This window comes from Neophocaena asiaeorientalis, unplaced genomic scaffold (assembly GCF_003031525.2).
Source record: "Neophocaena asiaeorientalis asiaeorientalis breed wild unplaced genomic scaffold, Neophocaena_asiaeorientalis_V1.1 scaffold134, whole genome shotgun sequence".
Lineage (NCBI taxonomy): Eukaryota > Metazoa > Chordata > Mammalia > Artiodactyla > Phocoenidae > Neophocaena > Neophocaena asiaeorientalis.
This window is the reverse complement of record NW_020185339.1, coordinates 24,388,147-24,405,310: the sequence shown is the minus strand read 5'-3', so window position 1 is coordinate 24,405,310 and position 17,164 is coordinate 24,388,147. Positions and strand designations below refer to the sequence as shown.

The following is a 17,164-nucleotide window of genomic DNA, read 5'->3' as shown; positions in this document are numbered from 1 at the left end:
CTCCATTTCCTATGGTAGCTGGCACATGGTAGGCAATTCATAAATATTTCTGAATAAGTCCCAAACCTTTATTATCAGCACTCAGCTCTTTTTAAAAAAATAATTTTATTTATTATTTTTTATACAGCAGGTTCTTATTAGTTATCTATTTTATACATATTAGTGTATATATGTCAATCCCAATCTCCCAATTCATCCCACCACTATCACGCCCACCTCCGCTTCCCCCTTTGGTGTTCAAACGTTTGTTCTCTACATCTGTGTCTCTATTTTTGCCTTGCAAACTGGTTCATCTGTACCATTTTTCTAGATTCCACATATATGCATTAATATATATTTGTTTTTCTCTTTCTGACTTACTTCACTCTGTATGACAGTCTCTAGGTCCATCCACATCTCTACAAATGACCCAATTTCGTTCCTTTTGATGGCTGAGTAACATTCCACTGTATACATGTACCACATCTTTTTTATCCATTCATCTGTTGATAGGCATTTAGGCTGCTTCCATGACCTGGCTATTATAAATAGCGCTGCAATGAACACTGGGGTGCATGTGTCTTTTTGAATTATGGGTTTCTCTGGGTATATCCCCAGTAGTGGGATTGCTGGGTCATATGGTAATTCAATTTTTAGTTTTTTAAGGAACATCCATACTGTTCTCCATAGTGGCTGTATCAATTTACATTCCCACCAACAGTGTAAGGGGGTTCCCTTCACACCCTCTCCAGCATTTGTTGTTTGTAGATTTTCTGATGATGCCCATTCTAACCGATGTGAGGTGATACCTCATTGTAGTTTTGATTTGCATTTCTCTAATAATTAGTGATGTTGAGCAGCTTTTCACATGCCTCTTGGCCATCTGTATGTCTTCTTTGGAGACAACTCTCAGCTCTTAAGCAGGAGACCCACATTTCCAAATGACTACTAGATATCTCCAAGTGAATATCTCAAAGACATTTACACCCAAAACTGAACTTATCTTCTCTCCTACAAAAAACTGGCTTCTCCTCCTCCTCCCAACTTAGACTAAAGGTATCACTACTTGGAGTCATCTTTCACTCCTCCCACATCTAACTGATCTATAAATGCTTGTAATTCTATATTCCAAATTTCTTTCAAATTCATTCCTACTCTAAAAGCCACTACCTTATTTCAGGTCTTAGTAAGTTTATTCACTTGACAAATAGTTACTGAGTATCCACTGTGTGTCAAGCATTATCTTAGATACAGGAAAATAATCATAAGCAAAACAGAAAGAGTTCTTGCCCACGTGGAGCTTACAATCTAGTAGGGAAGCTTACAATCTAGTAGGGAAGCAAGGCAATCAATGATCATATACATAATGTTCAACTGATTTAAAAAAAAAGAAGTACAGTGTCCTATAAAAGCGTTTAAAAAGTGGTCTGACCTTGTGTGTGGATAGATGGAACCCATCCTACCTAAGGGTTCCTTGGTTAAATGATGTTTGACTGATATCTGAAGGGCAACTAACAGTTAATTAGACAAAGGTATGGGGGGTGGCAAGGGCACTGCAGCCAAAAGCATGTGTAAATGAGCACTGAGCACTAAGGTAAAGAAAGGCAGTTGTGCACAGTGATTAAGGACAGGAATTCTGGAGACAGACTGCCTGGATTTGGGCCACCACTTATTACCTGCGCAACCTAGGGCAAGTTATCCAACCTCTCTGAGCTTTCGTTTTTCCTCAGTTTTAAATGGGGACAACACAGGCATTTACCTTACTGTCTTAGGATTATCATGAGAATTAAATCAATTAATGTATACAAACAGATTTGACCAGTGTTTGCCACATAGTAAATGCTATGTAAATGTTAGCAATTAATAAATAGCCATTCTGAGAAATGAAATAAAGCCACTGTAGCTGGAATGTGAGAAACTAAGCTGGAGAGATTGGCAGGGATATAACTAAAGGGTTTTAAGCAGGGGAGTGACTACTGTAATAAAAATCTAGCTGGTGACATTTCTTCCTCTCCAAACCCCATCCTTCTTACTACCAAAAGAACACAAACTGGGAATTCCCTATAAGTCCAGTGGTTAGGACTCCACGCTTTCACTGCCGAGGGCCCGGGGTTTGATCCCTGGTTGGGGAACTAGGACCCCGCAAGCCATGCAGCAAAGAAAAAAACAAAACAAAACAAAACAAAACAAAAAACACAAACTGATCACATCAGCTCTCCTTTCCAATCTCCAAAGGTTCCCCACTTTCTGCCTACATGACAAAAACCGAACACCTTACACAACTTAGAAGTCTTTTTCAGTATCCCTCCAATATACCTCCAGTCGCACAGTTCACCTACTTTCTTTTCCAAACTATCTTCAAACACCAACATATATGCACTATATGCTTCAATATTACAATGTTTCACTGTTCGCAGCACTCTGAAACTAGTACACCCTTCCTGTTCTCTCCTCTGTAGTCCCTTTTCTCACACAGACTGGAAATCTGGTACTATTACAGTTCAGAGCATTTTCACCCACAATTCAGTCTCTCTTTCCAACTGTGTTGGAATGACTCCATTTCTACAAAATCTTCAGAAATTTGCAGTTGATGTGGATTTACATGTCAATTCAGATAGATAATATTTTTCCTTCCTACTTCAAAGCCTGTTCCTTTCCTCTGAGATCCCATGCTAAAGCCCCAAATTCCCTTTATAAAAATGAAAAGTTTTTTTTTTTTTAAAAGAGATAAACCCTAGGTCAACCCAAAAGTCAGGATCACACCATCAAGAGCAACAGTGGAACCAAACATTAACCGTCCTGGAAGTCAGAATCAAAGGCATGGGTTCTTAACCAGAGGTCCAGGGACTCCTCAGGGCTACAAGGTAATTTGATGAAGCCCCTCAAATCACATGCAAAGTATGTGTACATGCCTTTTTCTGGGGAAAGGGTCCATATCTTTCATCAGAGTTTCAAAGATATCTGGGACCTCCAAAAGGTTAAGAAGTGCTCTAGAGAAAAAGCAAAGACAAGCAAATATGATTAAAAGGATGAACCCTTTTTAGGCTGTCAGGAATGCCTCATGTTCTCTAAGACTACCTGAAATCAGGTCAGAGAACATTATCCAATCAAAATCAAATTTTTTTCTTTTTTTTAAATACACCTTTTCTTTTCTTTCTTTTTTTAAGATTAATTAATTAGTCTTTATTTTTGGCTGCGTTGGGACTTCGTTGCTGCGTAAGGGCTTTCACTGGTTGCAGCGAGCGGGGGCTACCCTTTGTTGCAGTGACCAGGCTTCTCATTGTGGTGGCTTCTCTTGTTGCGGAGCACGGGCTCTAGGCACGCGGGCCTCAGTAGTTGTAGCACACGGGCTCAGTAGTTCTGGCTTGCGGGCTCTAGAGCGCAGGCGCAGTAGTTGTGGCACATGGGCTTAGTGGCTCCGCATCATGTGGGATCTTCCCGTACCAGGGATCGAACCCATGTCCCCTGTACTGGCAGGCAGATTTTCTTTTTTAAATACATTTTTATTTTATTTATTTTTATTTTTGGCTGCGTTGGGTTTTCGTTGCTGTGCGCGGGCTTTCTCTGGTTGTGGTGAGCGGGGTCTACTCTTCACTGCGGTGTGCAGGCTTCTCATTACAGTGGCTTCTCTTATTGCGGAGCATGGGCTCTAGGCGTGAGGGCTTCAGCAGTTGTGGCACGCAGGCTCTAGAGCGCAGGCTCAGTAGTTATGACGAACGGGCTTAGTTGCTCCGCGGCACGTGGGATCGTCCCAGGCCAGGGTTTGAACCCGTGTCCCCTGCATTGGCAGGCGGATTCTTAACCACTGTGCCACCAGGGAAGCCCCAAAATCAAATTTAATACAGAACTGACAAATACAGATTTTTACGTAAGGTGGAACTCCATAAACCAACATAAAATCCATAAAGGCAACTCATAAGGCTGGTGACTTACTCTAGGGGTTTCAAAAATGGAACAATAAGGGGACCTCCTTGGTGACACAGCGGTTGAGAGTCTGCCTGCCAGTGCAGGGGACATGGGTTTGATCCCTGGTCCGGGAAGATCCCACATGCCACAGAGCAACTAAGCCTGTGCGCCACAACTACTGAGCCCACGAGCCACAACTACTGAACCCACGTGCTGCAACTACTGAAGCTTGCGAGCCTAGAGCCCATGCTCCACAACAAGAAAAGCCATCGCAATGAGAAGCCCGCGCACTGCAACGAAGAGTAGCTCCCGCTCGCCACAACTAGAGAAAGCCCCCACGAAGCAACGAAGACCCAATGCAGCAATAAATAAATAAATAAAATTTTGGAACTAATAGGAAGAAAGTATTAGATCTTCTATTCATATTTCCTTTTTATCCCATTCATTCAAAAATTCCTTTTCTGTGTATATTTTATAACATACATAACACTATAGTAGTACATAATTTATACAAGTAAGCATACACATAATGGAGGTAGTTGCTCAACTTTTTCTACCTGTCATTCTATTAGTAGACCACTGATACAATCTACACATTTCAGCACCACCAAGTTAACAGTAACTCCAGGATAACACAAAACCCCACTAGTACAGCTTAGAATCCAAGAGCAAGAAACCTAGCAACTTTCACAGAAAGTCTAATTCGTGTCAACTAATAAGTGATTACAAGTACCTCTCTCTGCCCTTACTCTCCTTATACTTTTTTTTTTTTTTAAGCTCATCAAACTTTAAAGGATCAGTTTTCAGCCTGGTTTGTCAAAGGTTCCCAGGATGTGACCAAAACATGACCGAAACATGTGATGGGAAAACTACTTGTGAAACCACAAATGTACAACTAATCGAGATACCCTCTTAATTCATCCTAAAAGAAACTACTCTTTTCTTCCAGGAAAATAATAACCTAAACACGAAACATTTATTAAGATTCCCAAGACACAACTTAAACCGGCTTCTGTGATTGAGTGTCACCCAGTGGTGAGACCAAGAGATGCAGGGTCCGTCCGCGATAGGAAATGGGACAGAGATAACCCTAACCTTGGAAACGTTTTCCCAAAATATTACAGCCCTGAGTGACTTGTCTCTTGGGTGGTGGAGGGCAGGGTTTGGGGAAGGCTGGCGGGCGGAGAAGGCTGGCGGAGCGTTGAGAGAACTCGAAAAACTTTTCAATCTGGGGTATCTGTGCCTTCGCTACCTCTTAAGGTCTCCTAAACCTCAGGCCTCTAAGGGGAGGCCCATCTTCGGAGGGCTCTCCTCAGGTTTCCAAGTTTGTCCCGGGGGCGTCACCCCACCTAAAAAAAGGGAGGGGAAGCATTTTCTGGATCAAGTTTGAGACCTAGAGAGACAGAAATACACGAAGCAGCCATCATCTGCTACCGTGAATCTCAGCTTTGGACAAGAGACTGGAAAGCATTAACCCAGGGAAGAAAAAGGGGTCCCGGGCCCGGCACGGGTTCAAGAGGAGGGGACCACGAGGAGGGGGCCACTGACGTAATGCTGTCTGACGAGAAAGGAAAAGAGAGCAGAACAGGTTGAAGGCACTTACACAACCCGATGGGGAAGTAGCGGACGACACCACAGTGGAGGAAGGAGCCGAATAACAAGTAAAGATACAGTAAAACCGTGAGGAGAAATGGGAAATTAGGGAAGGCGTAGTGGGGAAGAAGGGAGGCACAAAAGAACAGAACTACGGCGGGAGCCGGAAAACGAAGTGGAAGAGCCTGCAAGGAAAAGGCGCAAACCAGCCGGCAGAATTCAGTCTCCGTAAAAGTCCGACCCGGCCCTCCCCACCTTCACGGTACCTTCAGTTTATGGAGCTCCACCATTTCAGTCGCCATCTTGTTACCCCTTCACTCCGCCAGGCCCCCACCCGCTGCCTCCGCCTCCGCCTCCGCCTCCGGGAGCTCCCGCCTCGGCGCCGACAGCCACGGCCGGCCAATCGCTGTGGCTTTTACTCCCGCCTCCTACCATCAACTCTTTCTATTAGTCAATAGCTGGAGTCGCCCTCACTCCTTCAGGCGGCTTTCCCCACCTCTCTCAAAAGTTGGGACCTGGAGAAGGGCGGGTTCGGCACCTTCCAAAGGACGCAAATGGTGACCAATTGTGTGTCCCGGTGGCAGACCGCCAGCCAATGGGTGGTGGCGACGCTGACTCCGCTTCACCAATAGGGAGAGCGCAGATGGGCCGGGGCTGCTGCTTCCTGGAGACCGCAGGTGTAGAAGCAAGCGCCGCGCCGCCCCCCAAGCTGGACTGGCTTCCGAAGCTGGCAGGTAGGGTTACGGGAGACTGGGAAGCGGTACTAAGGAAAAATGGTGGGACGTGAAAGTGGGGTGCGGGGTGGAGCGGCGGCGAACGACAGACCGAGAAAGGGGCGAAGACGACAGCCCTGAGGGGAGCCGACGAAGGAGAGAGGGAGCCTAGGGGAGCAAGGGGCGGATTCAGCACTAGGGTTTAGGGAATTTTAGGTAGAGGGCGGGCCAGAGCTGCTTTCTAACCAGGCGTCATCAACTTTAGGGCGAGCACGATTTTAAAACGGCCAAGTTCCGACGATCAGAGCCGCCCTGGAGTCGGGACTAGGGCTCCATCTCTCGAGACGCTCAGTTCACGTCCCTTCCTAGTTCACATTCTTGCAGCACCCCACGCGTGAGAGGAATAATTAGGATGCTGCCTGCTTACATGCCAAGGAGATGACACAGGAGGGGCAAGCCCCAGAGGAAAAGGTGGGGTTAGAATAGATTAGAAAAGGTAGCTTTATCCCTTCAACCTTCCTTAGTGGTTCCTTGATTGTTTCCCATGACCCTCTTCTGGAATTTTGGGTGTACCTAATGTCTTCATGGTTCCTTATTAACTTCTTCAGGAAGGTAAAGTGACATACATCTGTTTCCCTTGCTCCTTGAAGCGCGCCAAGCCTATGCTTACTCCTTCAAGTTACAGTTGAAGTGTAAGGATCAGAAGAAAGATTACCGTAATATGTCTCTAAGATGTAGAGAGGACTCTTCTTGCCTTCTAAGTTTTTTTCCCCAAGGCTTCAGTTTTTCCTTTGTGCATGATGGGGAAGTTCTCTCATTCCCAATAGAGTCCGGGGGATTTGGGCTATTCAGGGTACAACTTCGAAGAACAAACTCAAAGAGGGGTTGAGAAGAAATTAAGCTGGACTCCTGCCTGATCCCCCGCTGTGGTAGGATGAATGTCGGGGTGGCACACAGCGAAGTGAACCCCAACACTCGAGTGATGAATAGCCGGGGCATCTGGCTGGCCTACATCATCTTGGTAGGACTGCTGCATGTGGTCCTACTCAGCATCCCCTTCTTCAGCATTCCTGTTGTCTGGACCCTGACCAACGTCATCCATAACTTGGTGAGCACTAAACCATGACCTTTTACCCACCCCAGGCTTTTCCCAACCAAAAACAAAATAAAATCACCAATTATTTGGGGGTGTGTCTTCCTTTTGGGATCTTAGCATACTTCTTGGGCTGAAGGACTGCTTTCTGCCCCCCTCACACTACCCACTTCCCTCCTCCCAGGCTATGTATGTCTTCCTACATACGGTGAAAGGGACACCCTTTGAGACCCCTGACCAAGGAAAGGCTCGGCTACTGACACACTGGGAACAGATGGACTATGGGCTCCAATTTACCTCTTCCCGAAAATTCCTCAGCATCTCTCCCATTGTACTGTGAGTCCAGGGGGGAGATACGGGAGATCCTTCAAAAGCCAGGTACAAAGGTCCACAGGGAATCTTTAAAAAAGCAGACTTCTACTCACTTAGACCCTGTGAAGATATGATATACTAGGTCTAAATCTAGAGAGAACAGTAAAAAGTAGAAGACAGTAATCAAGCATTACTTGCTGCCTCCTTGGTGGTAGGGGAATGGAGACGGGACTGAGAAAAGATAAAACACCAAGTTAAAGAAGTTATTTTACACTTCCAAAAGAAGTGAATAAATAAAGGCAGAACTGATGTGAATCTGTAAGAACTAACTGAGAAGTGGAAGCAGAAAGGATTCTAACAGTCATGCAGGCTGAAACTGCTTCAGCTGTCATTTGCCACCTGTCATTAACAATAAAAAAAAACTAATTTATAAATCTCCAGTTACAGGTGCTATCTGATTATCTCCCCAACCCCAAAGTAAATGCTGTTAATATAGCTGGAATATTTTCAGATATCCTAGGACTGCATGCAGTAAAACTGGTCATTTAAAATTGAAGAGAAAGTTGCCGGAAAGGCCTGAATATGGATGGGGAAGGCCAACTTCATTCAACCTATTTCTTCTCTCCCCAGCTACCTCCTGGCCAGCTTCTACACCAAGTATGATGCTGCTCATTTCCTCATCAACACAGCCTCACTGCTGAGTGTACTGCTGCCCAAGCTGCCCCAATTCCATGGGGTCCGTCTCTTTGGCATCAATAAATACTGAGGGATGGAGCTGGGGACATTGGAACAAAGGGCTGTAACATCCCTCCTTTTTCTATACTGTCTTCTATATCTTGAAAGCCTGAGAACTATGTTTCCCAAACTCCCAGTGGAAACTCAACTTCCCCAAATTTTCATTGGAAAATGGGGTTCCTTGGGCCCAGCCCTGCTAGGAGCAGGTTTCTTTGACTGAGGAAAGACAGGTGAGGTAAGCGGCAAATCACTCTCCAGAGCAGGAAGCCATGTTGGGGCAGCTTTTTGGTTGATTAAATTTTTCCATATCATCCACTCCCACCACCTCCCATCCAGCTCTGTTTTACTGTGTATTTTCCTTATAATAAAGATAAGTATTTTCAGATATGGCTACAGTTTGGTCAGCAGGAAGGGTAGGGAGATGTATTCATAAGGCTGGGGAAGAAAGATGCAATAATGACTTACAGAACTACAAAATTTCTCTAAGGTTTTTTTGTCCCCTCTCCCTTGGTCCAGTAGGAGGTGCCCTTCACTCTCAGCTAACACTTAGGAGGGAAAAGATTCTCAAATGAAAAAAAAAGGGCTCCAGCTATATGGGCAAAGAAGAGAGGGAAGATACAGGTTGCCAGTTATGTATTTATAGAAAGATAATCCCCTGGCTTTAAATAGATATATACATACAAATATGAACAAACTTAAAAAAATACAAACCCTTGGATCATAAGGGGGCTGCCGGGAGCCCCTCTATCCTTCCCCCTCACCCAAGGGCAGAGAGCGTGAATCTGTTTTTTAAAAATTATTAGTTTTGGCCATCCCTGCAGCAACAAGCACGAAGTTGGGTGATTACCCACAAGGTGAGAGTTCCCACTCTCTGAACTCTATGTATCTCCTATAATTAGGGTTACATGCTTTCTTGTTCTGTCATTTTACTAGTATATTGGGGCAAAGGAGGGGGCTCCCTCCTGAAATGGGTCAAGAAATAATACAGACACATTTAAAAAGAGGGGGGAAAGTGTCATCTGCTGTAGAAGCAAAAGACAAGACAAAGGCATACAGATCCCAGGGAATTACCCAGTTCCCACACTACTATGGGAGATATCGTCCAGCCCAGGTCCAGGCCCTAGGTTCTTTGTTCTAGCCACCCCCTATTTCTTTGGTATTGTCAGAAGACAAGATTCAGTTCCTGGGTGCTGGTGGAGGAGGGAGAGTGGTTCCAGGGCTTCCTATAAGTACTGAGTGAACAATTTGAGCTTAAAAGTTTCCCTTTTTAAAATATTTAAAAATAAACAAATCAAACTCCATCCTGTGCTGTACACAGCCCTTTTGACTCCCTGACATTGATTTGAGGAAAGAGGGGGGGTGTCAACGTTGGAAAGGCCTCCTCACTTTCTTCCGCCGCTTCGGTTTGGCTTCTCCCTTGGGTACTGTGCTGTTGGGCTTGGAGGCTGCAGTGGCCCCAGGGCCCGGCTGAGGAGCTGCAAAGAAGTTCCCGTTGGACATCTGGCCTGGGGGTACTTGAAAGATCCGGCTCAAGAAATCCTGAAGGTCAGCAGGAGGGGCATCTGGGGTAGCTCTGACAGGAAAACAGAAGACATGATGAAGCAAGAGATACTGGAGTCAAATGGTTACCTATGTTACCTATTTATACCTATTTTAAAGATATACTGAGTCAGTTCCCAAACTCCTTATAGGGTGAGACACCTACATGTCCTAAACAGCATGTCATGAAACCATGTTCAGAACTAGAATAGTGGATAGATTATTGAGAGAAATACCACCACCTACCTCTGCCGCCCACTGGTGCCTGGCATCCGTGAACCAAATGAGATGTGATAGGGGACTCTGTGGGTATCTGGGGAGATTCCCACACGCTGGCATCCAGCCCACTCTGCAAGCATGAGAGATAATTAGCCAAAATATCACAGTTTGGGCTGTGATATCACAGATGGGCTGGACATATGAGCCCATACTTCCAGAGGACAGAAGTATACCTGTGATGTCATACACCTTTCCATCCATCAGCGCAAAGTAGGTGATCTTGAGGCCCAACATGCTTGACTCTGCCCAAAAGTCTCCTTCCTCAGCAGGATGCAGCCTATTACACTCAGCACAGTATCTGGCACTCTTAGGTTCCCGATCCATTTCAAACCTCCTGCAATCCAACAAAAGGGCAGTTCCTTAATAATCTATCAAGCTTACCTAGAGCATTGCTGTAGTCTCCATTACTGACATCTCATCATTACTGACGAATATGGTTACTGACTCAGTTGTTACAAATGCCTATGTACACCCTGCCCTCAACCTTCTATCTTAAAGCTAGAACTATTCTCTTTTCTTCTTGCTAATTCAAATCCTCAGTCTCTTAACAATATAGCAAAAGTAGAAACCTCAGGGTCTTATTACTTACCATCTGGATCCCACGACTACTGACAATACAAGGAAGGTTTTTAGCTACCCAATCCCTAAACTGTGGCTGTCCCACTCCTGTCCTATTTAAGTCATACCTATGCTTTCCCTGGCATCGGCTGCACATCATAGTATTCATTGCTTCTTTGAGGTCATCCTGCAGCTTGGACAGAAACTCATTCACCGACCGGCTCAGCTCATTCTCTGCCATTCGCTTCCTGAGAGCAAAAAGGCTTTGTAAGTCAGAGAGTATTGCGTGAGGGACAAAGGGAGACAGATCTATTGGCTTCTTGAGGCCCCTGGCCAGCTAGACAAGCCACCTCAGTTCTCTCTGCCTCAGAGAGCCTCCATCCACAAGTCCAATGATCTCTGCTATTGAAGATTATTCATTTACCCCACCTGACAATTTCTTAGCTCCAACTTACATCTCATATTCCTTCCGTCTTTCAGGGTTGCTGACAATGTCCCAAGCTGCCCGCAAAACCTTGAAGGCCTCCTCAGCCCGAGGATGATTATTTTTGTCAGGATGAACCTACCAAAACACAGATTTCATCACATATCCATTCTAACCCTCTCCCCATTTTGGGTCAAAATAACCTCATATCAAAGGGTTCCCCTTCGGGGTCTTCCTTGGTGGCGCAGTGGTTGAGAGTCCGCCTGCCGATGCAGGGGACATGGGTTCATGACCCGGTCCGGGAAGATCCCACATGCCGCGGAGTGGCTAGTCCCGTGCGCCATGGCCACTGAGCCTGTGCATCCGGAGCCTGTGCTCCGCAAAGGGAGAGGCCACAACAGTGAGAGGCCCGCGTACCCAAAAAAAAAAAAAAAAAAAAAGGGTTCTCCTTCACCATCTTTTTGAAGAGTCAATATAGCTTAATGGTTAATTGCTGTTGGCTCTGCAGACAGATCTGGGTTTAAGTCCCACCTCTGTCACTTATTAGCTGTATGACATAGAATATTTTATCTATCATGGATTGTTGGGAGTATTAAATGAGAAAACACATGAAGCATATGGCACAGAATCTGGCACTATGGCGATCTGCCATCCCAGTGTGCCTGGGATTGTCCCAGTTTTAGCACTGAAATTTCATGTCTCAGGAAACCTTTCAATCCCAGGCAAGCAGGGATGGTTGGTTTAGTATGTGTGTGACTACCTGGCACACACGTACTAAACCCTCATATTTTAACTTTACTGTCAGTCATAAAGTTAAGAGTTCCAACGTACTCAAACTCTATTTTCTAACTAGGAAATTCTCACATATACTCAAAACTTCCTACAGTAGTTTGCCTTTCTGTCCCAGGAGTGAAATATTGATAACATACCACGATCCTCACAGGCTTTTTATCCACTTTTCAGCCTTTTCTCCAAGACAAATAATATCCTCACTTCCTACAGCTTCCTGATTGTTCCCATCCACATACACCAAAAACAGAGATAAAGCTAGTCTCTTGACTGAGGCCAAATAAACAGAATGCTATTAAATCTCTCACATTCCCAAGCTTATAGAATGTGGGTAATGGTCAATTTAGGGCCTATTAAAGGCAGTGAGAGGTTGCATAAAAGAAGCCCACAGGGACTTGCCTGGTGGTCCAGTGGTTAAGACTCTGTGCTTTCAATGCAAGGGGCGCGGGTTCAATCGCTGGTCGGGGAACTAAGATGCCACATGCCATGTGGCACGGTCAAAAAAAGAAGCCCACGGATACTGTGGCCCAGAACAAGAGGGAGAACTTTGGATAGTAGGGCAGGTCTACTGAGGATCAGGGAACTTTACTACAGCTCTATTTCAAGAAAGTAAGTTGAAAATGAGAATTTTTGAATGATACTCCCCAAGAGAGGATGTCTGCTAAAAGACATAAAGGTGAGAAAAGAACTCTACCATTAGTAACAATTTGAGTGTGAACACTGTTCCCCACTCTCAGAATATCCCAGGCCATCCACTAAGGGGCATACATTTCCCACCAAACTATTGACAATTTAGTCCTCTGGTAAGTTACAGGCCTGGTACTTTATTGTGCCTTGAGTGGTTAATGGAAACTTTGGTTGCCCATTCCCCTTTAGTGTCATGCAACCATTGAGATAATTTACACACTGTGATATTTTACCAGTCAAGTTCCATACACTCAAATAGGCCTCCAATGCAATTTACACACACTACTTACATTCAATAATAGCTTTACTTGTATAGAAATAGCATATCTAAAAATAGCATCTGAATAGCTACTTCTTTTCTTTCTTTTTTTTTGTTTTTTTAAGATGCTGGGGGTAGGAGTTTATTAATTAATTAATTTATTTTTACTGTGTTGGGTCTTCATTTCTATGCAAGGGCTTTCCCTAGTTGTGGCAAGCGGGGGCCACTCTTCATCGCGGTGCGTGGGCCTCTCACTATCGTGGCCTCTCCTGTTGCGGAGCACAGGCTCCAGACGCGCAGGCTCAGTAGCTGTGGCTCACGGGCCCAGTCGCTCCATGGCATGTGGGATCCTCCCGGACCAGGGCTCGAACCCGTGTCCCCTGTACCGGCAGGCAGATTCCCAACCACTGCGCCACCAGGGAAGTCCCTGAATAGCTACTTCTAAAAGCAATTTGATTGCATGCTTGTATTAAACCATTTCCCTCGAGCATGATAAGTCACAACTCCCACCTATACCCGCTTACCAGTAAAAGCAACCATATTTTCATGTATGACCTGAAAATGTATGTACATGCCTCTCCAAGATTTATGTCCCATTCTCCTTTCCTTTCCCACTCTGGGTTGTTGGTCTTGAAACAGCTGTTTTCTCTCACCTGGTCCTGGAATAATCACTCACATGTACTCCCTGAACGTTCCCACACTAGTCCACACTTGCCTCACTGCGACAGACAGTTGGATTTCCCTGTATTCGAAAAACCCTCATTTGTTTAGGAGAGAAGAACTGCCAGGCTTTCTGACGAGGTCTCTTCTCCACCCTACTCAGGATTTCACCTGGATATTCCAGATGAGTGAGTCCAACACTGTCTAATACACCAGGTTCGTTGATTTTCATTAAGAAAAAGAATCTCATGACAAAAAACTTTAAGGGAAAGTCAGATCCCATAGTAAAGGGGCGGAAAGTCTTTATGACTCTTTCCTAAGAATTAAAGATGCTCTTCGTCTTCAAGTTGACGTTCTACTCTGCCTTCCCTTTATTCCACTCTCCCAAAAATTGTAATAGAAAATAAAATATGGGAACAAAGAACTGGAAACAGAGGGGAAGGGTACTCACCATCACTGCCAGCTGCCTATAGGCCTTCTTCAGTTCAACATCTGATGCTGTGGCTTCAACCCCCAGCACATGAAAAGGGTTTAGCTCATCCTCAGGAACCCCAGCCATGGTCAACAGTCGAGCCACTTCCTCTTCAGGCTGGCAGTAGCGACCACTAGCTACAGGTGCATTCCCCTGCCTACTGGTCCTCTGCTTGACCCAAGGCAACTCCAGCCAACCCCACTGAACTCTTCTTACCAGCTGCTGCCACGGCCTGCTCTCTCTCAGCAGAATCAGGCACCGCTGCCAGGTGGGAGAAGCTAGCCAAGAGAAGAGCCAGGTGGCTTTACCCCTCCAACCTAACCGATCACTCAGCCCTACCAGAAACCGCCAGCCCAGCTGTAGACAGCCCAACAAAAGGGCCAGAGCCAGAAGCAGCAAAGCACCCAGTAGCCTAAGAAAACGGGTGAACAGCCCTGCCCCATAGCAAAACCCTTGGCTCAGAAACTGGAACATCACCTGGGCCCTGCCCCCCAGCCGCCCTGCCCAGACTCCCACCCAGACCCAAAAAAGGTCCAGATCACTGCCTTTCAGCTGCCTGCATGCATAGATGAGATGGCCACAAGTTTCCACGTACTCCCCCACTAATACCAGCAGTTCGATCAGCCACCAGAAGCCTGCCTGTCCAAGCTGACACAGTTCCTCTGCTCCCCACAATCCCAGTCCTCTGCGCTTATCTGCCTGACTCCGTTTCCGACCCAGCCGATGTCGACCAGGGGATCTGGGATCTCTGCGTCCACCCTCCCGAGTATCCTCCTTGGCTGGAACGCGGTGCCGTTGTCTCCGGGGTGCAGGTTTCTTTCCACTGGGCACACGTGAAAAATCACTGGGAAACTTAAGAGGTTCCTCCTCATCATATTCCTCTTCCAACTCTTCATCTTCCCCCAAAGCTGGAGAGGTACAATGGTGGCAAAAGTTGCTAGAAGAGCTGTCTCCTCCCTCAGAGTAAGGCCCTTCAGGGATTCCAGGGGTTCCCTGGCAGTTACAAGCAGGTGGAATGGAAAGAAAAGAAGGGTTCCCATCTTCCTGGTACCCAGCCTCATTCTCTCTTGAGAGTTCCTGGTCCTCTCCTGACTCTTCTGAAGATGCCTCACTCTGATCAGGGTCCACTCCATCCCTAGGGGGTCCTGGACCCCTTGGAGGGCCATGGCTTGGATCTGACCAGTGGGCTGGATTTGGGGGCTGTGTGTACTTAGGACTAGAGTGCTCTGTGAGGCAGCGGGTACCATTAGGAGCAGGCCCAGCTGAGTCCCTGAGTCCTGAGAATGAAAGTATTTCAGGGTCCACAGAGGGTCCTAAAGTCCTGAGGGAGGCACCACCACTGTGGTGGGCTCCACACAACCCTCCTTCTCCGGGGTGCTTCTGGGCCATGACCCCAGGGCTTCCTGAGGATTTTAGGTCACAGCCATCATGGTAAGTTCTGATGCCTGTAACAAAGGTATCAAGGTGGGGATGATCAAGGATAGGATCAAGAGAGAGGTTACATAATCTTAAATTGGGGAGATATATTTAACGGACCCACCTCCCTTGTTTTCCCGAGTTCTTTTGGGCATTCATTACCCCAGCAATAAAGCCAATACTACATTAACGACAACCCTGCTCCCTCCCCCCTCCTCCAAATCCCCTTATTTTTTTCTTTCCCTAGAAAGCTATAATGCTGAATCAGGGAAAAAAAGAGGTACCACAAAGGGTGTGGTCCTGGGGTCACTCTTGGGAAAAAGGGAAAGACGACCGGAAAGGGGGCCGCAGACTGCCAGAAAAGGGTGGGGACCGTGCGGTCCTTAAGGAAAATCTGGGGGCGGAGCTTGTGGTTGCCCCTGACAGAGACAACCGTGAACCCTCGGGCTGGGTAGAGGGGACCAAGGTAACATACAGAAGAGCGGCGGTAACTCCTCCCCCTCGAGCAGCTGGGCCGAGGGCCAGGGGGAGCTACGAGAGCAGCTCCCCCGGCTCCGCCTCCCGTTCACTCTCTGCTTCCGCCTTCCGTCCCCGCCGCGGCCGCCGACCTGGGGCTACTTCCACCTCCGGGGTCACCGGGGAAGACACGGGAAGGAAAAGTAAAAGCGGTTGGCGGAGGCGCGAGCCAGTGCTGCAAGCGCGGAGTCGAACCAGTGGGGGCGGTCCTGAGGAAGCACTGGCCCCGCCCCTTAAAGGGCTCTCTGCTGCCGCCCTCCGCGTGCTGAAGTGGGATCCCCGAAGGTTGCGCCACAGGAAGCGAAGCAAGTGGGCGCTGCAGCAGTGCCTGCGGACTCGGGGCAGATTCTCAAGTTCCTCTGGCTGTATTCTTGGGCTTGTGCCGAGACCGGGAGATAGAGGAAAGCCACCGAGCCAGTCTTTTTCCCTTGCAGTCAAAACCAGGGAGCGTAGGGGAGCCACCGCACTGATCCCTTGCTGTAATGAGGACAGAGGCCCTTTTGTATCATGCGGGGGTGGAGCGGAGGGGAGGACGCCCCGGGCCTGGCCCCGCCCTGGCCCTCCTGCGCTGCCCCTTTCTTCCCAACAACCCTCGCTCCCCACCCCCCGCCACCGCGCCTGACCCAGCTGGCGAACTGCCCCGTATAACTGCAGCTCCCACGGCCCGGATCCGCGCCTCTGGGTGCAGCTCTCAGTCCCCGTCACGAAGCGGGACCGGAGGACTGAGAGCGTGGCTCCACTGGGCTTAGGACCCGAGCGGAGTGCCAAAAAACACTGCACTCATCTGCATGCTGCTTTGCATCTCGTTTGCATACCAAGCTGTTCAGTCGACGTTGACAAGCGCCCCCGCCCCCACTCAGACCCGGCTTGGGTACCCTCTCTGTCGGTCCCCTCCTCTGCACACGCCTCTCCGTTAGTCCCCCTTCCACACCCCGTCTTTGCTCCGCAAGTTTTTCTACCCATGAACCCCTCGTCGGCGCCCCCAGACCAGTAAGAGCACCTTCCCGGGGTCCCCGATCCCGACCAACAAGTTCTCCAGAAGACAATACTCCAATTCTCTGGGAAGTGGAAGAAACCAAGCCGGAGTAGGGGGGCGCTGGGACACCAGTAGGGGTTTTGAAAGCTTCTGGTTGTTGAGTCAGCGCCTAAGTATTCAGAGACCTTTCCCCAAACCTCTTGTCGTTCCCCCAACACCGTTCCCTGCTATGGAAGGGGGTCTCTGCCCCCAGCCTAG

General features: G+C 47.4%; 3 protein-coding genes across 6 annotated transcripts in view; 1 reads left to right on the top strand and 2 right to left on the bottom strand.

The window, feature by feature from the left end:
- SARNP (SAP domain containing ribonucleoprotein) overlaps positions 1 to 5,917 on the bottom strand; it is a 52,055-nt gene extending 46,138 nt beyond the window's left edge. Inside the window, exon 1 of the mRNA XM_024736682.1 lies at positions 5,745 to 5,917. Coding sequence (XP_024592450.1) covers positions 5,745 to 5,780 — 36 coding nt within the window. The 5' untranslated portion in view covers positions 5,781 to 5,917. The remainder of the gene's footprint in view (positions 1 to 5,744) is intronic.
- Positions 5,918 to 6,072: 155 nt separating this feature from the next.
- Positions 6,073 to 8,714, top strand: ORMDL2 (ORMDL sphingolipid biosynthesis regulator 2). Of its 4 annotated transcripts, none has more exons than XM_024736684.1 (4): positions 6,073 to 6,212; positions 7,125 to 7,299; positions 7,469 to 7,620; positions 8,227 to 8,714. In XM_024736684.1, exons 2-4 carry the CDS (start codon positions 7,126 to 7,128, stop codon positions 8,360 to 8,362), a joined length of 462 nt encoding a protein of 153 aa, XP_024592452.1. In that variant the 5' UTR covers positions 6,073 to 6,212; position 7,125; the 3' UTR covers positions 8,363 to 8,714. The 4 variants fall into 4 exon arrangements, with proteins under 4 accessions (XP_024592452.1, XP_024592453.1, XP_024592451.1 ...); XM_024736685.1 differs by having other exon boundaries at positions 6,111 to 6,212; positions 6,800 to 7,299; XM_024736683.1 differs by having other exon boundaries at positions 6,122 to 6,212; positions 6,457 to 7,299.
- Positions 8,715 to 8,947: 233 nt separating this feature from the next.
- DNAJC14 (DnaJ heat shock protein family (Hsp40) member C14) lies at positions 8,948 to 16,982 on the bottom strand. Its single transcript, XM_024736675.1, has 8 exons — positions 16,931 to 16,982; positions 15,890 to 16,407; positions 13,978 to 15,443; positions 11,163 to 11,269; positions 10,836 to 10,955; positions 10,323 to 10,483; positions 10,117 to 10,219; positions 8,948 to 9,904 (listed from the first exon to the last, which is right to left on the bottom strand). The coding sequence occupies exons 3-8, from the start codon at positions 15,385 to 15,387 to the stop codon at positions 9,694 to 9,696; spliced, it is 2,112 nt and encodes a 703-aa protein (XP_024592443.1). The 5' UTR covers positions 15,388 to 15,443; positions 15,890 to 16,407; positions 16,931 to 16,982; the 3' UTR covers positions 8,948 to 9,693.
- Positions 16,983 to 17,164: the final 182 nt, after the last annotated feature.